At 48.0% G+C, this 21,459-nt stretch overlaps 3 protein-coding genes across 5 annotated transcripts; 1 reads left to right on the top strand and 2 right to left on the bottom strand.

The window, feature by feature from the left end:
• Positions 1–8: 8 nt before the first annotated feature.
• LOC114862217 (hydroxycarboxylic acid receptor 2-like) lies at positions 9–3,416 on the bottom strand. Its single transcript, XM_055511688.1, has one exon. The coding sequence runs from the start codon at positions 2,018–2,020 to the stop codon at positions 923–925; it is 1,098 nt and encodes a 365-aa protein (XP_055367663.1). The 5' UTR covers positions 2,021–3,416; the 3' UTR covers positions 9–922.
• A 47-nt stretch (positions 3,417–3,463) lies between these two features.
• LOC114862216 (hydroxycarboxylic acid receptor 2-like) lies at positions 3,464–4,721 on the bottom strand. Its single transcript, XM_029162331.3, has one exon. The coding sequence runs from the start codon at positions 4,719–4,721 to the stop codon at positions 3,750–3,752; it is 972 nt and encodes a 323-aa protein (XP_029018164.1). The 3' UTR covers positions 3,464–3,749.
• Positions 4,722–7,410: 2,689 nt separating this feature from the next.
• hip1rb (huntingtin interacting protein 1 related b) lies at positions 7,411–21,207 on the top strand. 3 transcript variants are annotated; one of them, XM_029162224.3, is made up of 32 exons: positions 7,411–7,698; positions 12,785–12,848; positions 12,963–13,105; positions 13,193–13,249; positions 13,359–13,439; positions 13,548–13,624; positions 13,773–13,834; positions 14,342–14,482; positions 14,574–14,631; positions 14,847–14,922; positions 15,036–15,197; positions 15,275–15,327; positions 15,418–15,490; positions 15,760–15,943; positions 16,016–16,104; positions 16,191–16,307; positions 16,395–16,496; positions 16,601–16,795; positions 16,930–17,077; positions 17,170–17,256; positions 17,362–17,469; positions 17,647–17,783; positions 18,062–18,172; positions 18,318–18,376; positions 18,486–18,516; positions 18,634–18,696; positions 18,809–18,909; positions 19,057–19,162; positions 19,454–19,577; positions 19,673–19,734; positions 19,876–20,106; positions 20,183–21,207. In XM_029162224.3, the coding sequence occupies exons 1-32, from the start codon at positions 7,606–7,608 to the stop codon at positions 20,189–20,191; spliced, it is 3,204 nt and encodes a 1,067-aa protein (XP_029018057.1). In that variant the 5' UTR covers positions 7,411–7,605; the 3' UTR covers positions 20,192–21,207. The 3 variants fall into 3 exon arrangements, with proteins under 3 accessions (XP_029018057.1, XP_055367644.1, XP_055367643.1); XM_055511669.1 differs by lacking the exon at positions 7,411–7,698 and adding an exon at positions 7,849–9,941; XM_055511668.1 differs by lacking the exon at positions 7,411–7,698 and adding an exon at positions 10,009–10,203.
• The last annotated feature ends 252 nt before the right edge of the window (positions 21,208–21,459 follow it).

Here is a 21,459-nt window from a genome sequence, read left to right as displayed (position 1 = left end):
TTGCTCACATTGCACCTTTTAATGACTCGTGTGAATGAGCTCGTGGGACCCGGTCCTCACACACACAGCGCTGCTCTGCCAGACCTGAGGACAGTCTGAGATCAGCTGCTCGTTACCAGACAGCACAGTAGTTTTGAATGAGTTGTTGCAGCATTTTTTGTGGGTATTTTTGAAACAAACCAACTTCCCTTTTTTGTTTGGCATCACTTAGGAGCCGTGTGGCTCGTATCGCTGTACACTGATAAGCATCCGTGATGTGGCCATTCGTTACGTGCCAATAATGATCCCTGTTTTAAGCAATACAGAACCCGTCAAATGGTGTTACTTGTATTAAAATCAGCCTGGAGCAGTAAGCTTTGAATGAGGTTAAAGCAAACAGCTGTAGTGCGTGGACGCAGGCAGAGGCTTTCACACATCCAAGGAGGTGACTGTGGTTTGGTGGTTTTTTTAGAACTTGTGGCAGATTGAGACTCATTTATTGCAGATGCATTACAGCTCTGACCTAAAATAATAATTTGCATTTTGAGTCTTTAATAATTACTTCAATGAAATAATCCAATAAATGACACATTTGTAGTATGAGAAGAAAAAGCTTTATTTCTTGATAACTATGATAACATTGTATGAACGAAAACCTAGAGTTCTGTCGCCCAAAGAAAAAGATCCTCGGAAACAACTTTGCTTTTCATTATGATAAACAATCAATCAATCAATCAATCAATCATATTTCTTATTTTTCTTAAAGTAATTTTAATGTTTTTACTGTAAAACTACTACAAATCTACATTCGCTCAAAGCTCAAACCAGCTTTTAGTATATATCTGATAATTAGAAGCAAAAATAATCATTTTAGCTTTAGCACTTAAACATAGATCACAGCTTTACTGACTGAGCTGAATAACTTGTTGTGTTTTGGCTTTGATCACAGCTGGCTGAGCGACTGTGAAGCCGTTTCTCTGGTTTTCTTCTCTGCACTCTCAGTCGCGTCTGCTTGGGGCAGATGGAGAGCCTTCCTGCAGATGTTCTTGAAGGCAGGGCTGGAGAAGTAGTAGATCACAGGATCCAGGACGCTGTTGAGATAGGTCAGGCTGATGGTGATGAAAAAGGCTGTGGTCAGGTTCTCCATGTCTGAACAGATTTCCACATCGGACTTTTGGTCCATGGTGTACGTTTTTATCCAGATCAGCAGCTGTGTGATGTTGCTGGGGAGGAAGCAGATGCTGAAGAGGAGCACCACTACTATGATGAAGAACAGAGCTCTTCTGATCTTGGCGTGCTGGGCCAGCTGTCTCCCTCTCAGGTGGCGGACGATGCGAACGGTGCAGTAGAGGATCACAAACAGAGGAATGTAGAAGGAAAAGAGAAACTCAAACTTGTGCCAGCTCAGGTTACTTTGAGTCGCCGTCTGAACCACGAAGCTCTCGCAGTAGGTGGAGTTGCGATGCTGCAGACTGAAGATATGAGCCGTCATGGCGATGGTGAGCAGCCACAGTCCCAGGGCTCCGAGCACGGCCTTGGAGACGCTCAGCGAGTTGATGGGATGGTGGGGGTGCACCACGCGCATGTACCTGTCCACGGCGATGGCCATGAGGAAGAAGGCGCTCCCGCTGCGGTTCATGGCCAGCATGAAGAGGCAGAGGTTGCACAGGGCCCCTCCGAGCCCCCACCTCAGCCCAGACATGTAGTAGGTGGCGCGCAAAGGCAGCACCATGTTGAGCAGAAAGTCGGCCACGGCCAGGTTGGACAGCAGCACCGTGCTGCTCTTCCAGGGCTTCAGGTGGAAGCAGAAGATCCAGAGGGCCAGGCCGTTCCCCGCCACGCCCAGGATGAACTCCGTCAGCAGCAGCGGAGGGAGCACGTCCACCAGCAGGGTCCCGTTGAAATGACACCGCATGCTGAGGCAGCCGCCGTCTGGCAGCTCGTAGAGCAGAGAGGAACAACCTCGCTCGGTGTCGTCTGCTTTCTTTAAAGAGGTGTGGCTTTGACCTTCGCAGGAAACCTGGGGTTCTGCTTTGCACATAAACAAGTCATTTTATTCCATTTAATATTTTTAAATATTAATATTTTAATATTTTGAACTGCACAAGTGACTCCACAACATGTGATCCTTAGGAAGTGGTTTGCATAATCATTAACTGAATGGAGTGCGTGTCATTGACAGTTTTGCAAATATCACTTGTCACATCCTCCTCCTTTGATTTTGTTGTTGTTGTGTGACACAATGTGCACCAACGCTCTGCTGCTGTCTAGTGGATGTCATTTGAAAATATTGCTTTAACATACGACAACCGGAGAAAGACACACAAAGTCAGTGAGGTTCTGTACGATGGTGGCAGCTTAGTGGATGGAAGGATGACGGGTGAGGAAACGGAGGAGCTCAGCATGTAAAGCTACAGCCACTGAACTAAGGCATGGCTCACAGTGAGCGGTGCCTGCTCTCACTCTATAGCTGAATAACACTGGCAAAAAGGAGAGTTTAACTCTGGAGATGGCATCTGCTTCTCCAAACTGAAAGCAAACACTAGTATTAGCACATTGATATGATGGTGTGTAGTTTTAGTTGTCGTTCATGTTTTCTTTTGAAGTTATTCCATCGGGTAATTGTTTTTTTTGAGAGCTCTTAAAAATGCAAAAATTCATTGTGATTTTAGTCTGAGGTAAAATTCTTAGATCACATTTAATTCAGGAGATCAAGGGAGGTCAAGGCAGCGCTCCGTCAACACAGCCAGAGTCTGACTTTTCCATCTACAGTAACCTCACTGCGAGTGTCTAACATTTGTCTTCGTGGTGGTGTTGAAACGAGGCGATTTCTTAAAACGAGACTTGCTCACATTGCACCTTTTAATGACTCGTGTGAATGAGCTCGTGGGACCCGGTCCTCACACACACAGCGCTGCTCTGCCAGACCTGAGGACAGTCTGAGATCAGCTGCTCGTTACCAGACAGCACAGTAGTTTTGAATGAGTTGTTGCAGCATTTTTTGTGGGTATTTTTGAAACAAACCAACTTCCCTTTTTTGTTTGGCATCACTTAGGAGCCGTGTGGCTCGTATCGCTGTACACTGATAAGCATCCGTGATGTGGCCATTCGTTACGTGCCAATAATGATCCCTGTTTTAAGCAATACAGAACCCGTCAAATGGTGTTACTTGTATTAAAATCAGCCTGGAGCAGTAAGCTTTGAATGAGGTTAAAGCAAACAGCTGTAGTGCGTGGACGCAGGCAGAGGCTTTCACACATCCAAGGAGGTGACTGTGGTTTGGTGGTTTTTTTAGAACTTGTGGCAGATTGAGACTCATTTATTGCAGATGCATTACAGCTCTGACCTAAAATAATAATTTGCATTTTGAGTCTTTAATAATTACTTCAATGAAATAATCCAATAAATGACACATTTGTAGTATGAGAAGAAAAAGCTTTATTTCTTGATAACTATGATAACATTGTATGAACGAAAACCTAGAGTTCTGTCGCCCAAAGAAAAAGATCCTCGGAAACAACTTTGCTTTTCATTATGATAAACAATCAATCAATCAATCAATCAATCAATCATATTTCTTATTTTTCTTAAAGTAATTTTAATGTTTTTACTGTAAAACTACTACAAATCTACATTCGCTCAAAGCTCAAACCAGCTTTTAGTATATATCTGATAATTAGAAGCAAAAATAATCATTTTAGCTTTAGCACTTAAACATAGATCACAGCTTTACTGACTGAGCTGAATAACTTGTTGTGTTTTGGCTTTGATCACAGCTGGCTGAGCGACTGTGAAGCCGTTTCTCTGGTTTTCTTCTCTGCACTCTCAGTCGCGTCTGCTTGGGGCAGATGGAGAGCCTTCCTGCAGATGTTCTTGAAGGCAGGGCTGGAGAAGTAGTAGATCACAGGATCCAGGACGCTGTTGAGATAGGTCAGGCTGATGGTGATGAAAAAGGCTGTGGTCAGGTTCTCCATGTCTGAACAGATTTCCACATCGGACTTTTGGTCCATGGTGTACGTTTTTATCCAGATCAGCAGCTGTGTGATGTTGCTGGGGAGGAAGCAGATGCTGAAGAGGAGCACCACTACTATGATGAAGAACAGAGCTCTTCTGATCTTGGCGTGCTGGGCCAGCTGTCTCCCTCTCAGGTGGCGGACGATGCGAACGGTGCAGTAGAGGATCACAAACAGAGGAATGTAGAAGGAAAAGAGAAACTCAAACTTGTGCCAGCTCAGGTTACTTTGAGTCGCCGTCTGAACCACGAAGCTCTCGCAGTAGGTGGAGTTGCGATGCTGCAGACTGAAGATATGAGCCGTCATGGCGATGGTGAGCAGCCACAGTCCCAGGGCTCCGAGCACGGCCTTGGAGACGCTCAGCGAGTTGATGGGATGGTGGGGGTGCACCACGCGCATGTACCTGTCCACGGCGATGGCCATGAGGAAGAAGGCGCTCCCGCTGCGGTTCATGGCCAGCATGAAGAGGCAGAGGTTGCACAGGGCCCCTCCGAGCCCCCACCTCAGCCCAGACATGTAGTAGGTGGCGCGCAAAGGCAGCACCATGTTGAGCAGAAAGTCGGCCACGGCCAGGTTGGACAGCAGCACCGTGCTGCTCTTCCAGGGCTTCAGGTGGAAGCAGAAGATCCAGAGGGCCAGGCCGTTCCCCGCCACGCCCAGGATGAACTCCGTCAGCAGCAGCGGAGGGAGCACGTCCACCAGCAGGGTCCCGTTGAAATGACACCGCATGCTGAGGCAGCCGCCGTCTGGCAGCTCGTAGAGCAGAGAGGAACAACCTCGCTCGGTGTCGTCTGCTTTCTTTAAAGCATCAGACTGAAAAAAAGTGTTTGTGGTTTTGACCTTTAAAGGAAATCTGGGGTTCTGCTTCCCGACACATCACGGATGTAAAAGAAACAAAACAAAGTTGCGTCCCCAGAGAATAATTAAGTTAATTTTCTGGACACAATGTGTTTTTATTTTATAGTAATTAAAAACCTTTCAAAGATTTTTTTTTGGTACTTTTACACAGACTTGTTTTGCAGAAAGGTATTTTGTCGAATGACTGTACGTCCTGTTTCAGTTTTGATTGTTATTCATCACACAAGTGTGGCTCCGAACACCAAAACCTGTTCAATGAACAAATGGAAGATGATAAATTTGGGGGTTCACACCAGTAGTCCCAACACAGGGAACACAGGGAGGCCATTAACAGCGTGACAAGATCGAACCAAAGCTGATGGTGACACACGAGGGATAACCAAAAAAGGAACATCTAGTAAATGTATGACTAAACCTGTCAAGAGGACGCTCACTGCACGTGAACATTAAAAGGTGTCAATACTTATTTCACGCCAGTGTGTTAAAGGGCTTTGTTGCTATTTTAGTTTCCTGTTGTAAAGTACAACGCTGCAGCTGAGTGCAGAAATGAAAGCACGATCGCGTCCACGCGTCTCCATCCAAAGCGCTTATCTAAACGATTCAAACACGCTAAATGTCAATTCCTCCCAATTATTTTATCTCACGTTCATCTCTGTTCATAAACACAGGACATGTGTGTTACAGAAAGCCTTTTGTGCGAATCATGCATATTTAACCGACAGATATCACTGACAGAGGATCAGATCCTCTTTCGGGGTCGTGTCTGTAATGAAACGGCGTGTGTGAATATTAAAGGTGTTCGAAATGTCTAGTGTTTGTTTGTGCGTGTTGCGTGTGAATCAAAGGGTTTGTGGTGAGCACAGCTGACACAAGCATGATTCATGGACACATAGATTATATTTGTAGTGTGATTGTTGAGGAGGGGCCTTGAAGCAGGTGGTTGAGACACGACACGGATGAGAGCATGCACAAATATAATAGATTTTAGGGAAATGTTTCACTTCAAAGAACTAAAGAAATAAAATGTCCCCAGGAATAAACGTGGAGAATTATCACCAGTTCAACAGCTTCAGCTCAGTGACAGACGCTGTACGTGTGTGGCTGATGAAGTGGCCAGTGAGTGTTGATACTGTAACAGGCTGAGCCCATGTTTTTAGCAGCACTAACACGAGGTCTGACGCTGTTATTTAAAGAATACTTAGAAAAGCAAACAGGAAACGGAACCAACATGCAGCAGCGAGAGACAGCGTCAGCTGATGCTCAGCGTCCAGGCAGCGATGGGACGAAGCGGCGCGGACGTCTGCTGCCGACTGGCGGCTGGAGCCCGAAATGACAGCGGTGACGTCTGGGAAGCGGTAAAAGGAAGAAAGTCATTCACCCGTTCCCGTAAAACGAGGTGATGCAGCCCTGGAGCAAATCCAGATAACACACAGCAGCAGCGTTCCATCTCTGGGCGTCGATTACGATCTGCACGCTGTCTGATGGCGGATCAGCACCAGTCGGGCCTACGGGTCGAACCAGTGCCGTCCGTCTTTCCTCCTCGTGTTTTTACACGCATTCCTGGGAACAAAACATCACGGCCACTCCACCCAGTCCAACAAACATGACTTTCCAGTCCTGCAGCCTTGGACAGGATTCGAATGTAGACATCGCCCAAAATAATAAGTCCTGATGACACTGGTTAAATATTCCACTATGCCGTCAGACTGAACATGTGGTGCAAAGGGAGAAATAAACACTGACATTATTATGGTGGTGCCTAATTATAATAACTTCAGGTCTTGATCGTTTGCTGTAATTGTTTTTTAGCTGGAGCTCTGACCAGGTGAAGGGAAGATGTTGGAGGCAGAGACACAAATCAGGTTGGTCCACATGCCACGCGTCAGAGGGCGTTAAGCAAAGCTGGTCAAAGTAAGACGCGACTCTCACAAAGCCCAATGCACCACTATGAACGCGACAGGTGTTACAGGTGCATGAAGTCAACTGCTTATCGCTCCTTTGTGGCTCCACGGGGAAATTTAATCAGTTTATGATCCATTGTTTAAGCTCTGGGTCGTTCAGTGAAGCACCTGCAGCACAATGTGACGTATTATAACAGACTTGACAGGTTCTGCGTTTGAGGACAATCAAACAGTAATTCAGTTTGGCCAATGTGTAAATGATTTCTGAGTATTTATGGGCTGGTTTCCTGTTTCCATCCACCGGCTCTAATCTGAGGTTCCCGGTTTCCTGGCGTCTTGGTTTATGAAATCCACTGATGCACTGTCCCAGTGAAAGCAGCCGCAATCTGGGGGATTAGAAGAGAATCACACACACACACAAACCAGAAATAATCCTCACTGGTTTCGATGACGTCACCGCCCATGGATCAGGGATAAAGACGGGGACAAAAACACACCAAAGTGGCAAATGAATGAGAAGAAAACCGCTCCACGCACCTGGAAAAACTGACGTTCACGTGGTAGGATGTCGATGCGGAGGACGTGGTGATGATTTCCTCCACCTTGGGGGAGGGTCCGTCCACGTAACGCGACGCGGACGCGCTCGCTTGCTTTTGCCTGTCGTCCGTCGGCAGCGATGCCTCGCCAGTAATGAAGCCGCGGACTGGAGATGCGCCGGTCGCACGCACACGCACGCACAGCTGCCGGAGTCCGGACGGAAGAAGACACGCGTAGTATTTGGGTTTTGCACTAGTGCGCGTGCGGTCATTTATTTCTTTCTTTCTTGCTGGTTCGGGCTTCGCTGAAACGGGAGGATGAACAGCATTAGACAGGTGCCGACGCGGGTGAAGAGCAGGCGCACTGAGGCCAACCTCGGGGCGGAGAGGGAGCATTTTGACAAGCAGCAGGTAAAAAGCGACGCGGCGAAGCTCGTCGTATTGATGAGGGCGTCTTTTTCAGGCCTGCTGCGGGTTTTGCCTCGGGATGTGTGAGTGTGTGTGTGTGTGTGTGTGTGTGTGAGAGGGAGAGTGTGAGGGAGCGAGACAGTTTGCCGCATTAGGCCACATCTCGCTCTCCAAATGAAAACGGGTGGTTTAATTGACGTTAAAACCAGTCCGTGAACGCAACGCTGTCATTAGACGAATAGAAGCCAGCCGAGGCGCGATGCGTTTGAGGGACAGGTTTGAAGCACGTATCCCTCAGCTCTCAGTCTTTCCATATTTATTGTTTTCTGAGCAGTACTGCAACTTTTACTTAAAGGTAAATATGACGGGTGAAGGTGCCATGTTTACTCATGAAGTTACTTTCAGACTGAATGAAGTCATCCTGCTCAGATGTGACACAGACTGAAAGTAAAGTCTCCCGTGCTTTGTGCAGCCACGCCATTCATTCGTCACTGTCTGTCCCTTGGTGTCGTGTTGATCCTGTCCTTCCTGTTTGTCGACCTTTTCCGCTCCTGCAGACGCTCGCGTTCGACGTGTGGGATGTTCTCGCTTCGCAGTGACAAAACCTGCAAAAGGAGCTGAACGTGTGACATCGCTCCCCTTTGATGTGTGAACATCAGATTTAGTTAGTTTCTGAAGAATTGCAGGTTCCTCTCGTTCAGCGTTGTGGTTCGTGGCTGCTGACACCGCTGTGAATGAGCGAGACGCTAGTGCTCCGTGAATGAAAGCCCAGCTCGTTGCCTGTGAAACACACGCCCCGGTGTAACTAAACAAACTGTTGAGCCGCCGCCTGCGCGTTCACTGCCGTCTTATCTGAAATGGGCAGTATTTTCCTCCGTCACTGTTTTTATTTATAGAAAAGGTGGAGCTGAGGCGCTGGATAAGTCGGCTCCGGGTGTTTGACCCTTGGACGGGAAATGACACGGGTCAGACTTGATTTCACAGGTAGCTGGTGCGGCCTTCGTGCTGCGCTGTGGACCTTTTTTTTTAATGAGGTGATGCTCCAACGTGCCATCAAGGAGCAGCAGCTCAGATGAAGGGATGCAAATGTGAATGGGCAGCGTGAGCCCAAAGCTCAGCTCCTGATTGGCTAAGAAGTGATCATTTAACCAGCCAGTGCTCACTGTGTGTGACTGTATGCTTCCCTCTGATCTGATTGAATACACTGGCTCAAACTCTGCTTCTACTTTTTTTTTTTTTTTTTTTTTTAGCTGACCTCTGTTCCAAGGTGAAACTTCTCACACGGTCCTCTGTATGTGTGTAGTACAGTGTTTGCTTTGCCTCACTCCCGTTGCCCGAGTGAGCGCCCATGAGAGAGGGGAAGGGGCGTCTGTGCACCAGAGGGTAAATATCCTCCGTGTGGGAGGAGGGAGGGAGAGAGCTTGTCTAACAAACACTGCTGTAGCCTTCAAGCGTTCACGCTAGAATTACAATGAACTTAGTAGTAATAATAATAATGATAATAGTAGAGTTACCAAATAAGAGGTTATGTGTAGCCAGTAGTGATATTCTTCTTCCATCAGTTCTGTCTTTCACATGTTATTATTTTTTAGTTCATTTTTTTCTGTTACTCTCAACAAGTCTCACATTTATCTGATTCAGATGACAACACACACACACACACACGAGCGGTGTGTTGTGTTTTTTTGGCCGGTGCTTTATCACAACATGTGCTAGTTGGGAGCAGACCAAGGAGTGTGTTTGCGTTGCTGCAGGATTATTGCCTGTGTTGATGTGGGAGAGCCGGTGCCAGTTTAATCAGGAACGAGACAAAGACGCAGGAGGAGAGCGGAGCAACAGCGCGGAAGTTAATGAAATACTATATTAACTGGGCAAAGCCTGGGAAACAATAGGACATTAAAAAGTGTAATCATTGAACTGAAAATAGAATCCGCTACAGGATATTGGTTTGTTTGGGTTTACTGGTTATTAAACTGGTCGAGTTATATGTTCCCAGTGTTAATAATGGGTCATGTAGCCGAGCTCAGCTAAGCGGCGTGAGCTGTGTGCGTCTCGGTGACCTTGTCAGTCAGATCCCCAGCAACAGTCTGTTGAATTAAGCTGATAAGGACCTGTGATAAGACTCCTTCCCCCGGAGCCTTACGTCCCGCACGGAGCGGCTCAGCTGGAGCCCCGGTGCTTTGACTTCATTAACCCCGTTTCACACCAGGCACATGGACGCGCTCCTGAAGAGCAAAGATGACAAGGTGAGCGGAGTGAGATCCTTAGTGGAGCGGGTCGGGCCCTTGGCGTGCCGGCCTCGGGGATTAGTGCTCGCTTTCCCTCCCTCCCTCTCGCCTCTCCTCCCTGCTGCTCGGTGGATTTACGGGCACTCGGACCTGATGCCGCCTCGGGCAGCGCGTAAGAATGTCTGCGTGTCTGGAGCTCCTGGACCAAATCGCTCTGTCGGTCAATAGTTTGGATTGTACCGGACTGACCGTCAGCCGCGACCTCAAGGAAGCGGTACCGGTGTGTGACCTGTGTGTTGGCTTCATGCTGAGAGCTTGTGTTGTGTGTCCACTGCAGTGAGTAGCCTGTAATAGTAAAAACAGTCCTGATTCTGGAAAAGAACAGAAGACTTAAGTCCTTTTTATATTTATTTAACTGTTGGCTGTGATCTTCAAAAATCAAACGTCTGAGAAATCTATGCTTAATGGTCCAAATGATTGTTTGAAAGCAACTGGTGGTTTGACCTGTTGCTGTCATACTGATTCCTTAGCTGTGAAACATGGCTCGGCCCGTGTGCGGCTACAGCAGTAGCCATGACCTCTGCGGTGACCTTGAGCGAGGACATGTGCGGCGCGAGAGTCCCCTGCGTTGGGTTCTGTCTCGTCCCGCGTCCGCCCGTCCGCCGCCCGTGCTGCTCTCTGACCGACGCTCGCTCCGACTCCACCGCGGGAGTCCCCCCGCAGCCTCGCTGCTCAGCCGCCATCTGCTGAGGCCTCCGTGCCAGGACGCAGCCCCCGTCCAACTCGGCCTTCTACCCCAGCTGTCGGCTTTCCTCCCCCAACAAATCCCCCATTGTGGCGCGGGCCTCGCGCCGGCTCCCTGCTCCGGCCCTGCGTGAACCAGGGGACGGGCGGCTAGCTTGCGTCAGAGGCGCGTGGGGTGGGGGTGGGGGGGTGGTTCTCCCATTAACCAGCACGCGCTTGTCTCGCTCTGAATGCCGGGCTTCATCCACAGGAGCCACTCTGTAGGTTGTGTCGGGGCCGTGGTTGCTTCGGTGGTTGTGTAGATTGGGGAGGTGGCTCTCGAATGTAAAGAGAGGCGTTAAAAGAGGCTTTTTGGGTTATGTGGCATTAGGAACCTGAAATGGGCCGTGGCCTGTAAAGCTGTCGGTCGACGGTACGACCAGTGGACCTCATGTGGAACTTAATTATATAATTAGATTTTCAAATTGAAGCTTAAGACAAGAGTCTCTGTCATGAGGACGGATGAGATGTGATGCTTCAACAAGGATCTCCAGTAGCACAGCAATGGAAAAACTGGTTTCTGACTGTACAGACGCTCTGGACCTTTCTTGATGTAATCTAGGTGAACGGCGCAGCAGATAACAAACGAGTAGATCGGTAGAAATACTTTTTGTTCTGAACTTGTTGAACTTGACCCAGGTGTGGTTCAGTTTCAGTCCGTGCCCCTCACACCAAACACTGACCCGGAGCCTGCGCCAGTGCCTGGAATTACGCTGTCTGGCTGCTGCTTGGATGAAAAGTTTGCCACTGACTCAATCAAGTCTCTCCTGACGGACCCCAAATGAACATTATGCTCGTGTGATTGTGATCAGGGGAAGTTGCCTCCGTTTCTCTGACGGGCCGTCGGGTTGAGATTCCTGCGTGTCAGATGAGGAGATACCAGCCAGTTTTTCCATTATCCGTCTCTAGTACGTGTGTCACCCTGTGTATGGAATGTTTCTTGGCATGACCTCTGATCCTCTACCAGAAGGCTGATGCATATATATATATATATATATATATATATATATATATGTGTGATATCTTAGCTCGACTGGACTGAACTTCCTCCTTCAGGTCCTGGTTCTTTTGACGCTTGCTGTTCTGTGACCTAGAGCGTCTCCCACTTGATTCCTCCACATAGACGGTCCTGTACATGATGCCTCTAGTGTTTGCTGTCCCCCGTCTTCCTTCCACTCCACGTTGGACTGTTTCACTGGTGGTGTGTCTGATGATGGTTTGGATCTGTTTCCTCCTCTTACATAGTCTTATCACCCACAGTACGACATGGCACAGCTCATTTGCATAGACCTTGTTCACATATTGTCTTTGCAAATCACTGCTCAAAGGTGAGCTGAGGCGACTTGTTATTTATTTGGGTGTTTTAGTGTTAATGTTAGGGGGGGACATTTTTTAGTGCTGCTGCTCATAGATGAGGCAGGGCAACCCCCCCCCCCGTGCCCCTCTCCAGCGCATTGAGGCAGGCCGATGGGGGCCTGCTGCTTCAGGCTGTTGGCTGTGGTTTCACTCACAGAGAAAGGTAGTGCGGCCTGTAACATGACGACACAAAGCAGACTTTCAGAGTGTTTTTCTCTCCTGTTGCTTTTTCAGCAACACTCGTTTTACCTGCGGGACGGGTTGGGGATGACTTTTGCTGCATTCTGTGGAACCGGGATCATCAACATCATAATTATTAACGAGTGTCTTCTTACGATCCACTTTTTTTTTTCTGGTTTAAAATGCAAATGCGTAGATGACTAAACTGAATGCCACGCACAGAAAAGGCTTTCCACGTGTAAACCAGGTTTGCTTTTGTGGTTACGTGTGATCTCACTGGTGTTGGCGTCCACTCATCAAAGCAGGAAATGTCCCGGTGCGGTTGCCTCTAATTGCTCTGCGTGATGGCTGGAATCCGCCTGACGTGCAACCCTGCACACTCATCCCCTCCCTGATTCATTTCTGACATTCCACAGCAACCTGTTATCATCTGTTTGACCTCTGGCATTTATTTAAGCGCTCGTTGCGTACGGTGTGTGACATGTGTGTGTGTGGGTGCTTCTGTGGGCGCGGAAGCTAACGTTTGGCTCCTCTCCTCGCAGCTGAGCAGCATCAGCAAAGCAATCACCTCCACGGAGACGCCCGTGAAGGAGAAGCATGCGCGACGTATCCTTCCGGTTGGACGCAGCCGTGCTTTAGTATAGCTTTTACTTGTCAGTATGAAACAGAGAGCTGTGCTGTAATGCAGACAGCAGTCCGGTGCGTCCTTAACAACAACAGGAATCATCCTGGGGACCCACCGGGAGAAGGGAGCCTACACCTTCTGGTCCTACGCTCTGGGCTTCCCTCTGGCCAGCAGCTCCATCCTCAGCTGGAAGTTCTGCCACGTACTGCACAAAGTCCTTCGGGACGGACACAAAAATGTACGTCCACCCCCTCTCCTGCCCGTTCCTAGATTAGCACTGTATCTGACTGTAAAAAGCTTCAGCTAAGCTGCCGCCTCTCCATAGGTTCTACAAGACTGCATGAGACATCACAGTTCCCTGGTTGAAGTTGGGACACTATGGGTAAGGCTCGCACCCGTAGCACAGCCATGCGTTCCCTGTAACGTGATGGCAAATGTACCGCTATTATGGAACACTGGCTTCATCCCTCACCGCTCCCTGTGGCTTTCAGGCCAATCTCCACGACAAATACGGGCAGCTGGTGGCTCTCTACACCAAGCTGCTCTGCACCAAAATGGAATTTCATGTCAAGGTGAGCGACGCCCGGCGTCGAACAGTGCCAGAGTACACAAAGCGGACAAATGTTCACATTGTGAGTGGGCGGCGGCTGACACTAACGCACCAATGTGCCCCAACCCAGCACGCGGAAATCCCACCGAACTTGGAGGCAACTGATGAAGTCCTGGAGCGCACTGCAGGGACAGACATTAATAATGTGTGAGTGTTTAACAGCCCTCTTCTAGAGTCTTTGTGTAGTTTTAATTCCGATCTTCATCAATCACCCGAGCCGCTGCGGCGCTGCCGTCTCACCTCTGCGTGGGGCCGACCGGGATATCAATTACTCTCCCCTCTCTCCTCCCTGTAGGTTCCAGCTCTCAGTGGAGGTGTTCGATTACATGGACTCAGAGCTGCGGCTGGCTGAGACAGGTGAAAAAAGACTCCTCCCACCTTTCTCCTTCCAACTGGTCCAAAGAACAGAAACCTGAGCTACGAGAGAGCCGCAGCCTGCTGACATTATCTATTTATACGTTAAGGGTGTTAAAAAAGGGGTTATTGTGCACAGCTCTGCCTAAGTTTGCACGCAATCTGTGGTTCCTTTTGATTTAAAAAAAAAAATGCTAAGAACTGGTCCAGTTTTAACAAGAGTCCTCTTGTTTTTGCCCTAATTTGCTTCAACGGGGGAGGAAATTCCTGCAATTAGGTTGATTTCCTTTGGTTTATCTCTAACTCTCCACCCCTCCACCCTCCCAAGCCGACAGGGTGGAGGCCCCGGATCACATCACATCACATCACATCACAGCATAAACAAATTCAGCAGCTGTACTGTAAAGAGGGCTTGTACATAGAATGTGTGTTAATTCTACGCACCAGGCAGCGTCTGGCGGCGCGTTTGGGACCTAGATAATATTAATGTGTGGTGCTTGCTTCTCCTAGTGATTCGACAGCTCAACACATCCATCGCCATCTCCACTCTCACGTCGGGACAGTGTCGCCTGTCTCCGCTCATCCAGGTTATCCAGGACTGCAGCCCCCTCTACCACTTCACCGTCAAGCTGCTGTTTAAGCTGCATTCCTGTACGCGCTGCTTCGTTCAAATGATTTTAGAGTTCTGAATATTCATTGGCGCTGAGGTTAAAGTACGTTCTTGGGTCTTTATGGATTCCAGGTCTGCCTGCTGACACCCTACAAGGACACCGTGAACGTTTCCACGACCAGTTCCACAGGTACATGAAGCCTCGGGCTGTGAGCGAATGAGCGACTGCACCAGAGCAACTCTGCAACTTAATCACGCTTCACTTCGTCACCACAGCATTTTGAATGAATGCAAATGTGCCCACCCTGCTGGAGTCTCAGTAGTTTGATTGTTGGCGAGAACATGTGATGGGATAATGTGTCTCACCCTTCATGTGTTTTTGCTTATTTTCATTTTTGTCCACAGCCTCAAGACTTTCTTCAACAAAGCTCGAGACATGATGTACTTCAAGAGACTGATCCAGATCCCCAGACTTCCAGATGTAGGCGCATACAGTGATTCTGTTCACATCTATACAAATGGCTCGACTAAATACAATTTCCCCTTCATCTTAAACTCCTACTGTACTTTTTTTTTCTTCTTCTTCTTCTTTAGTCCCCACCTAACTTCCTGCACGCTGCCTCACTGGCCAAGCATGTGAGGCCGGTGGTGGTCATCCCCGACGAGGACGAGCCGGAGCCAGACGACGACGACGAACCCGAGCCGCTCATCGAGGTCAGCGAGGCGTCCACGTCCAGCCTACAGGTGCAGCCACAGGTACGGGGTGATCGCAGGCGATGCGTGCGTCACGACCTGAGCCTGTGGATGTTCATTGCTTTCTTTTCCACGGGCAGCCCGACATATTTGATCAGACATTTGGACCACCGAACGGAGGCTTCGATGACCGGTGAGCAGGGTTCCGTCACTGGATCACTGGGCTTTTACCCGTTTGCTTCTGTCAACACACGGTGACGGCGCGTTTTCTGACTCTTGATAGAGATCTGCAGATCGAGGGCCTGAAGCGGGACCTGGAGATGTTGAGGGCCGAGCTTGAGAGAGTGAAACTGGAGGTGAGGACAGAAGGACCTGTTGCTATGCTGTTATCTATGTGTCAAGGAATCTGAAGGGGCGAATGCAAATACGGCTTGTGCCATGTGGAATTTGGCAACAAGCGTGTGAATGAGACATGACGTAAGAGTTTCATTGAGATTTTCATGGCATGATTTATTTAACCTGCTGCATTTGGGGGGGTTAAGTCACAAAGACAATAAAATAAATATCTTTACTCTGACGCGTCAGATAGACTTCCTGAGATGCAGATTTGTCTTTCCTTCTGAAGGCCCAGCGCTACGTTACCCAGCTCAGGTCCCAGATCAACAGTCTGGAGGCAGAGCTGGAGGAGCAGCGAGCGCAGAAGCAGCGCGCTCTTGTGGAGAACGAGCAGCTGCGCATGGAGCTGGCGGCCATCAGTCGCCGAAACGCAGAGAACGAGGACCTGCAGACCACCTTCATAGAGGCGGAAAGTAAGAGAATTGGCTTAAAAGGCCTCTGTGTCATCAGGAACGCTTCAGGTTAACACGGTCTTCTCTGTGCAGAGAAGGCGCAGGCCACTGAGCAGCGGTACACGAAGCTGAAGGAGAAGCACACGGAGCTGGTGGCCAGCCACGCTGAACTCCTCCGGAGGGTACAGGCCGACTGCACGGTTGTTTCACACTGGATGCCGGGGCCTCGCTGTGTGTGGTAACGATGAATGCCTTAATGTGCTGACAGAGCGCAGACACCGTTAAGATGCTGTCAGCAACTCAGCAGAACCAGGAGGAAGTGGAAAGGACCAAACAGCAGCTGTCGTTTGAGGTCGATCGCATTAAACACGAGGCCGACATGAAGGTTGGTTGAGTGTTTGCTCGCTTTAGTGTCGTCCTGAACGGCAAAGCGGCCAGGACCTGCATCACTGGTGTTGTGTTGTTGTTGTAGCTGGAAGAGCAGAGGTTTGAGGTGGAGAAGCTGAAGAGGGAGCTGGAGGAGAAGCTGGCAGAAGTGACCCGCATGAAGTCAAATCTGCAGAGCAGCGAGACGGTGAGCGCCGCAGCAGCAGCTTCGATGATGTGAATTGAAGTATTAAATGTTTACGTCCTCGGTTCTGTGACATTTTCCCCTCGCTCCCCCGTCCTCGCCGCCAGACGTCGGACCACTTGAAGAGCTCGCTGACGGCTCTGCAGGCGGAGAAGGAGCGCGTGATGCGGTCCGTGAGCGAGAAGGAGGCCGAGCTGTCGTCGCTGCGCCAGGCCGCACAGGTGCAGCAGTCGTCGCTCCAGCAGGAGCGCGACAGGAGCAGCAGGGAGCTGGGAGAGCTGCAGGGCAAACTGAGGGAGAAGGTCAGCGAGGGGAGCAGGGAATGCAAGGCACGCTGTCTGGGATAAAGATCCACAGCAGTTCATGCGTGTCAGGACAATTTGTTAGTCTCTCCATGGGCATTAAATGGTACACAAATGTGTGTCTGTGTGTGCAGGCGAATCAGGAGGAGCAGCTGAAGCAGAAGCTCCTGGAGGAGCAGTTTGCTTTGCTGCAGGGCACCGTCGCCGAAGCCGAGAAGATCATCAAAGACGCCGTCGCCAAGCTGGACGATCCGCTTCATATACGCTGCACTAGCTCGCCAGGTCAAAGATCAACCAGCAACCTAACAAATGTATATTCTGAAACTGTATCAGCCACAGTATGGTTAAATCTCCCGTTTGTCCTCTAAACACAGATTACCTTGTGAGTCGTGCAGAGGCAGCGCTGGGCTCCATCGATAAAGTGAAGAAGGGCCACGCAGACTATCTGACTAACATGAGGGGTGCGTTCCTCAGCCCCTGGGCTGACTTGATCCTGCTGAACCCTGTGACATGGTTTGTTGTGCTTGCTAATGGGCTATACTCTTGCTCTATGGTCTTGTAACCAGATGCTGGAGGGCTGCTGAGGGCTCTGACCCAGTTCTCCCACTTGGCTGCAGATACAATTATTAACGGCAGCGCGACGGCACACATGGCACCCACAGACCACGCAGACCGTAAGAAATGTCTCCTGGTGATCTCTGGGCATTGTTAGTATCATGTTCACATTATTCTTAGGGAATTAAGCAGACCATGCATCCACGTGTAAAGGTCAAGCTAATGTTTATATAAGGTTCAGTGTTAATGTTGCAGAAGCAGCAAATAACAGGGCTTTAATGGTCTTTCTCCTGTAGGACTCACGGAGAATTGCAGAAGCTGTGCCTCTGAGAGTATTCAGTACTTGAACAACCTGAAATCCAAGCTGTCGCTCCAGAGGGCAGACCCAGCCTCTGTTCGCATAATCATTCAAAAGATCCTGCACCTGGGACAGGTGAGGATGAACACACTGTGTATCCATCCATACCTGCATACCAGTATACCAGTATATATTTTAAGCCAAACACACACATAGAAGTGCGGCTCATTGAATATATTTCTTCTGGCACACTTCGCGGTAGCCAGATGTAGGTTTGTTTGCAACCAGAGATGCTGAGGCTGCAGCGTTCAGTTCATTTAGCATTTTAAAAATAAACCAGCTTCTATTTCTTCTCGGTGATGTAATCGTCCAAGCGTTTTCACTTACAACATTTCCCCACCGGCCGTATCCAGGAGCTGCGGCCAAAAAGCATGGACGTCCGTCAGGACGAGCTGGGAGACCTGGTGGACAAAGAAATGGCTGCCACATCAGCAGCTATTGAGGAGGCAGTCCGCAGGATTGATGTAAATGGTTTAATATTACTAGGATTTATATATCAAATCAATGTATGGTACAAACTGTGTGTGTGTGTGTGTGTGTGTGTGTGTGTGTGTGTGTGTGTGTGTGTGTGTGTGTGTACTAACAAAGATCTTTTTTCTTTCTGTTTAGGAAATGATGAATCAAGCACGAAAGGACACAACAGGAGTTAAACTGGAGGTCAATGAAAGGTATTAACCACACTCATCTGCTTTTCAATGATGTTTTAATAAAAAGCTACAGTGACGTTTTGACATCATGGCTGGTGTGATGATTCAACTCTCCTTTTCAACATTACAGGATCCTCTTCAGCTGCACAGACCTGATGAAGGTACAGTAGTTTGAGGTGTTTTGTCTTGTACGTGTTCTGGACTATCGCAGACTAACCTACATTGTGTGTATATATAGTTTCCATTAATGTCCTACTGTGGGTTCTTCCCTCCTGCAGGCCATCCGCATGCTGGTTATAGCATCTACAGACTTGCAAAAGGAGATTGTCGAGGGCGGGAGGGTGAGTCACGCTGTTCTAATTCTGAATCCAACAGCTTTTGTTTCTAAAACAAGAGCGAGACGGTCTGTTCCCCTCAGAAAGTCCACTAACGGTAATGAGTTTGCTTGTTAAGGGAGCCGCCAGCATTAAGGAGTTCTATGCCAGAAACTCTCGCTGGACAGAGGGACTCATATCTGCTGCCAAGGCTGTGGGATGGGGAGCCACCGAGATGGTGTAAGTGTTCTCCTCTTGTGTATGTTCTTTATGTAGTCTAACAATCGCGTCGGTTCTACACAACTTGGAGGTAGCCAAAGGGTTAATGTGCAGTTTGTGATTGGATTCAATTCATCGTCAGTCATTCGTCCTGCTGTTGCTTCACAGAGAGTCTGCCGATAAGGTGGTGCTGCACACGGGCAAATACGAGGAGTTGATTGTCTGCTCGCACGAGATTGCTGCTAGCACCGCACAGCTGGTCGCGGCCTCCAAGGTACAAAATCTGCTTTTATGAAAACAAAACGGCCAAAAAAAAGAGCAGTGAAAACCTTTGACATACTGTTATGCCGTTATCGCTGTATAAACATACCATGCTGATCCATTTTACATTCCTAACATGGGAGTGTCGCTTGAGGGATCATATTAGCAGAGTTACATTCATAATACAGTAGTTTAAGGTAACTAAAGTTTGATCCGGTCAACTGTGCCAATTGGTCCATGTGGTGGAGTTAGTTGGTGTCTCATCAATGTGATCCTGTCTCACCTGAGTTCCCTTCTCTATCAGGTTAAGGCGGATCGCAACAGCAAGAAGCTGTCAGTTCTTCAGCAGGCGTCTCGCCAGGTGAACGAGATGGCTGCTAAAGTGGTGGCCTCGACGAAGACGGGCCAGGAGAACCTGGAGGAAAAAGGTTCGTCCACACTCGATTTGTGGACTTGTGCATCACAAACAGCCATACTGTATCTATAATTCAACTTCTGTTATTTCCAAAACATGCTTGTTCAGACACTATGGACTTCTCTGGGCTGTCCCTCATCAAGTTAAGAAAAGAAGAAATGGAGTCACAGGTAAGCTACGGGCATGGGTATTTAAACAGCATATCTCCACTCTAAGTCAGAGGGTATTTGTTGAATTTGAAAGGTTTTTTTTTTTATACAAGAAACAACTTGCCGACAGCTGTTTTCACCTGTTTACCATCTCCCCCTCAGGTCAAAGTACTGGAATTGGAAAGTCAGTTGGAGAACGAGCGCCTGCGTTTGGGCGAGCTGAGGAAGAAGCACTACGACTTGGCCGGAGTTCCTCTGGACGAGGTGGTTGAGGGGAATGGAGAAACCTCCCTGCAGGCCAACCTGGCGTCCATGTCCCCAAAGGTCACCAAGCCTGCGCTCATGAAGAAGCCTGCTCTGGCCAACAAACCCAACATCCCGCCCAAAGTCACAGTAAGTACAAAGGTCAATAGGTCCATTGTCAGAAATTAATATGGTCACATCTTATGTTTTTCTCTTCTTCCTGCAGTTCAAATGAAGCCTCAGCAGAAGAGGAAAACACTTGGCTCATGGTTGTTTGGACTGACGAGTAAAAGATCCACTTTTTATGATTCCATAAAGCATCCTCTTCCTCCATCTCACTGTTTTCTTTCCATGTTTCCATGTTTTTCTTCTTTTTTTGCCAAAAAGGACCAGATGCCTGTTTGTTTTTTATCTTTGACTTCTGTAAGGAATAGACTGTTTTTACCATTTACTTGTTTAAAACACATATACACATGCATTTACTGTAAGGTGGAAAGACATTAATATACCTTTTTATAGCTGAATAAAGTATTTTTTCCCTCACCACAAAAATGTTAGATGATTTAACGCTGCTGCTTTTAAGAGTACAAACCCTAATGATCCCACATCAACACTATATCTTTGTATTGGTCAGTAGTTTTGATCACACATTGGACGACGTTTTGCACTTTTTTTAAAATTCCCCCTCCATGGTTTTTGTGTTGCGGGTGGTAAACGAGGGGATCGTGCTACGTACGTCCGTGTTGCTGAAAGCATTTTACATACCTCTAGGTTTGCCTTCATGATGGACAGTGTTCCACTACAGTTTGCCTCGGAGGCCTTCAACTCACTGAACCTTGAACTTGCTTCGTTAATAGTGTCTGTGTTGTAGTGTGCAACTAGCACAAAGTATAATCCACATCTACACTCATCTCTTGAATGTCTCTTTCCTGGAACAGGACCTGGATATTATACTAAAACCTATAGATACACGTAATGCTTGCACACAAATATTGAGTGTTTGTGTTCTTAATTATTTAATGTTTCTCTTAGGCTGAATACAAAGATTTAGGGCTAGTAAATGTACAACATGAAGGTGTTAGTTTTTTTTGCCTCCGGGAGCTTTTCTTACAGGGTCTTAAAATGCGTTTTTTTATGTTCTGTCCTGTACAAAATGTCTTTATACAGTCAGATCTATTAATATATTTTAGTAAAGATGATGGTAGTAAATGTCAACTGAACAAATGAACAATAAATGTTTGATTTAATGTCTCATTGTGTAACATTCTAATTTTGAACACTAATTTAGCATATTTGTTTACGTGCACGAGGACTTGTGGGGTTGCCTTCAAGAACCATATGGTGTAAAATATATAATAACAACACTGCTATCATTTTTTGGTTATTAACAAATGTGAGCACCGTTATCTAAACAGTTTGCTATATCTTTCGATATATTTTGAGGTCCCTTTTCCTTTAATTTGTCTAAAGAGGACAACGCCACACAAGCGGCACAAACGAAGC

The sequence above is a fragment of the Betta splendens genome, chromosome 9 (genome assembly GCF_900634795.4).
Source record: "Betta splendens chromosome 9, fBetSpl5.4, whole genome shotgun sequence".
Classification (NCBI taxonomy): domain Eukaryota; kingdom Metazoa; phylum Chordata; class Actinopteri; order Anabantiformes; family Osphronemidae; genus Betta; species Betta splendens.
This window is presented reverse-complemented; position numbering and strand designations above follow the sequence as displayed.

Excerpts from the sequence above, each read along its gene's own strand:
- LOC114862216 (XM_029162331.3), bottom strand. The coding sequence starts at position 4,721 with ATGCGGTGTCATTTCAACGGGACCCTGCTGGTGGACGTGCTCCCTCCG.
- hip1rb (XM_055511668.1), top strand. The coding sequence starts at position 10,102 with ATGTCTGCGTGTCTGGAGCTCCTGGACCAAATCGCTCTGTCGGTCAAT. Across the intron at positions 14,483-14,573 it reads GCTGTTTAAGCTGCATTCCT|GTCTGCCTGCTGACACCCTA; the intron begins GTACGCGCTGCT and ends TATGGATTCCAG. Across the intron at positions 16,796-16,929 it reads AGGGCAAACTGAGGGAGAAG|GCGAATCAGGAGGAGCAGCT; the intron begins GTCAGCGAGGGG and ends CTGTGTGTGCAG.
- LOC114862217 (XM_055511688.1), bottom strand. The coding sequence starts at position 2,020 with ATGTGCAAAGCAGAACCCCAGGTTTCCTGCGAAGGTCAAAGCCACACC.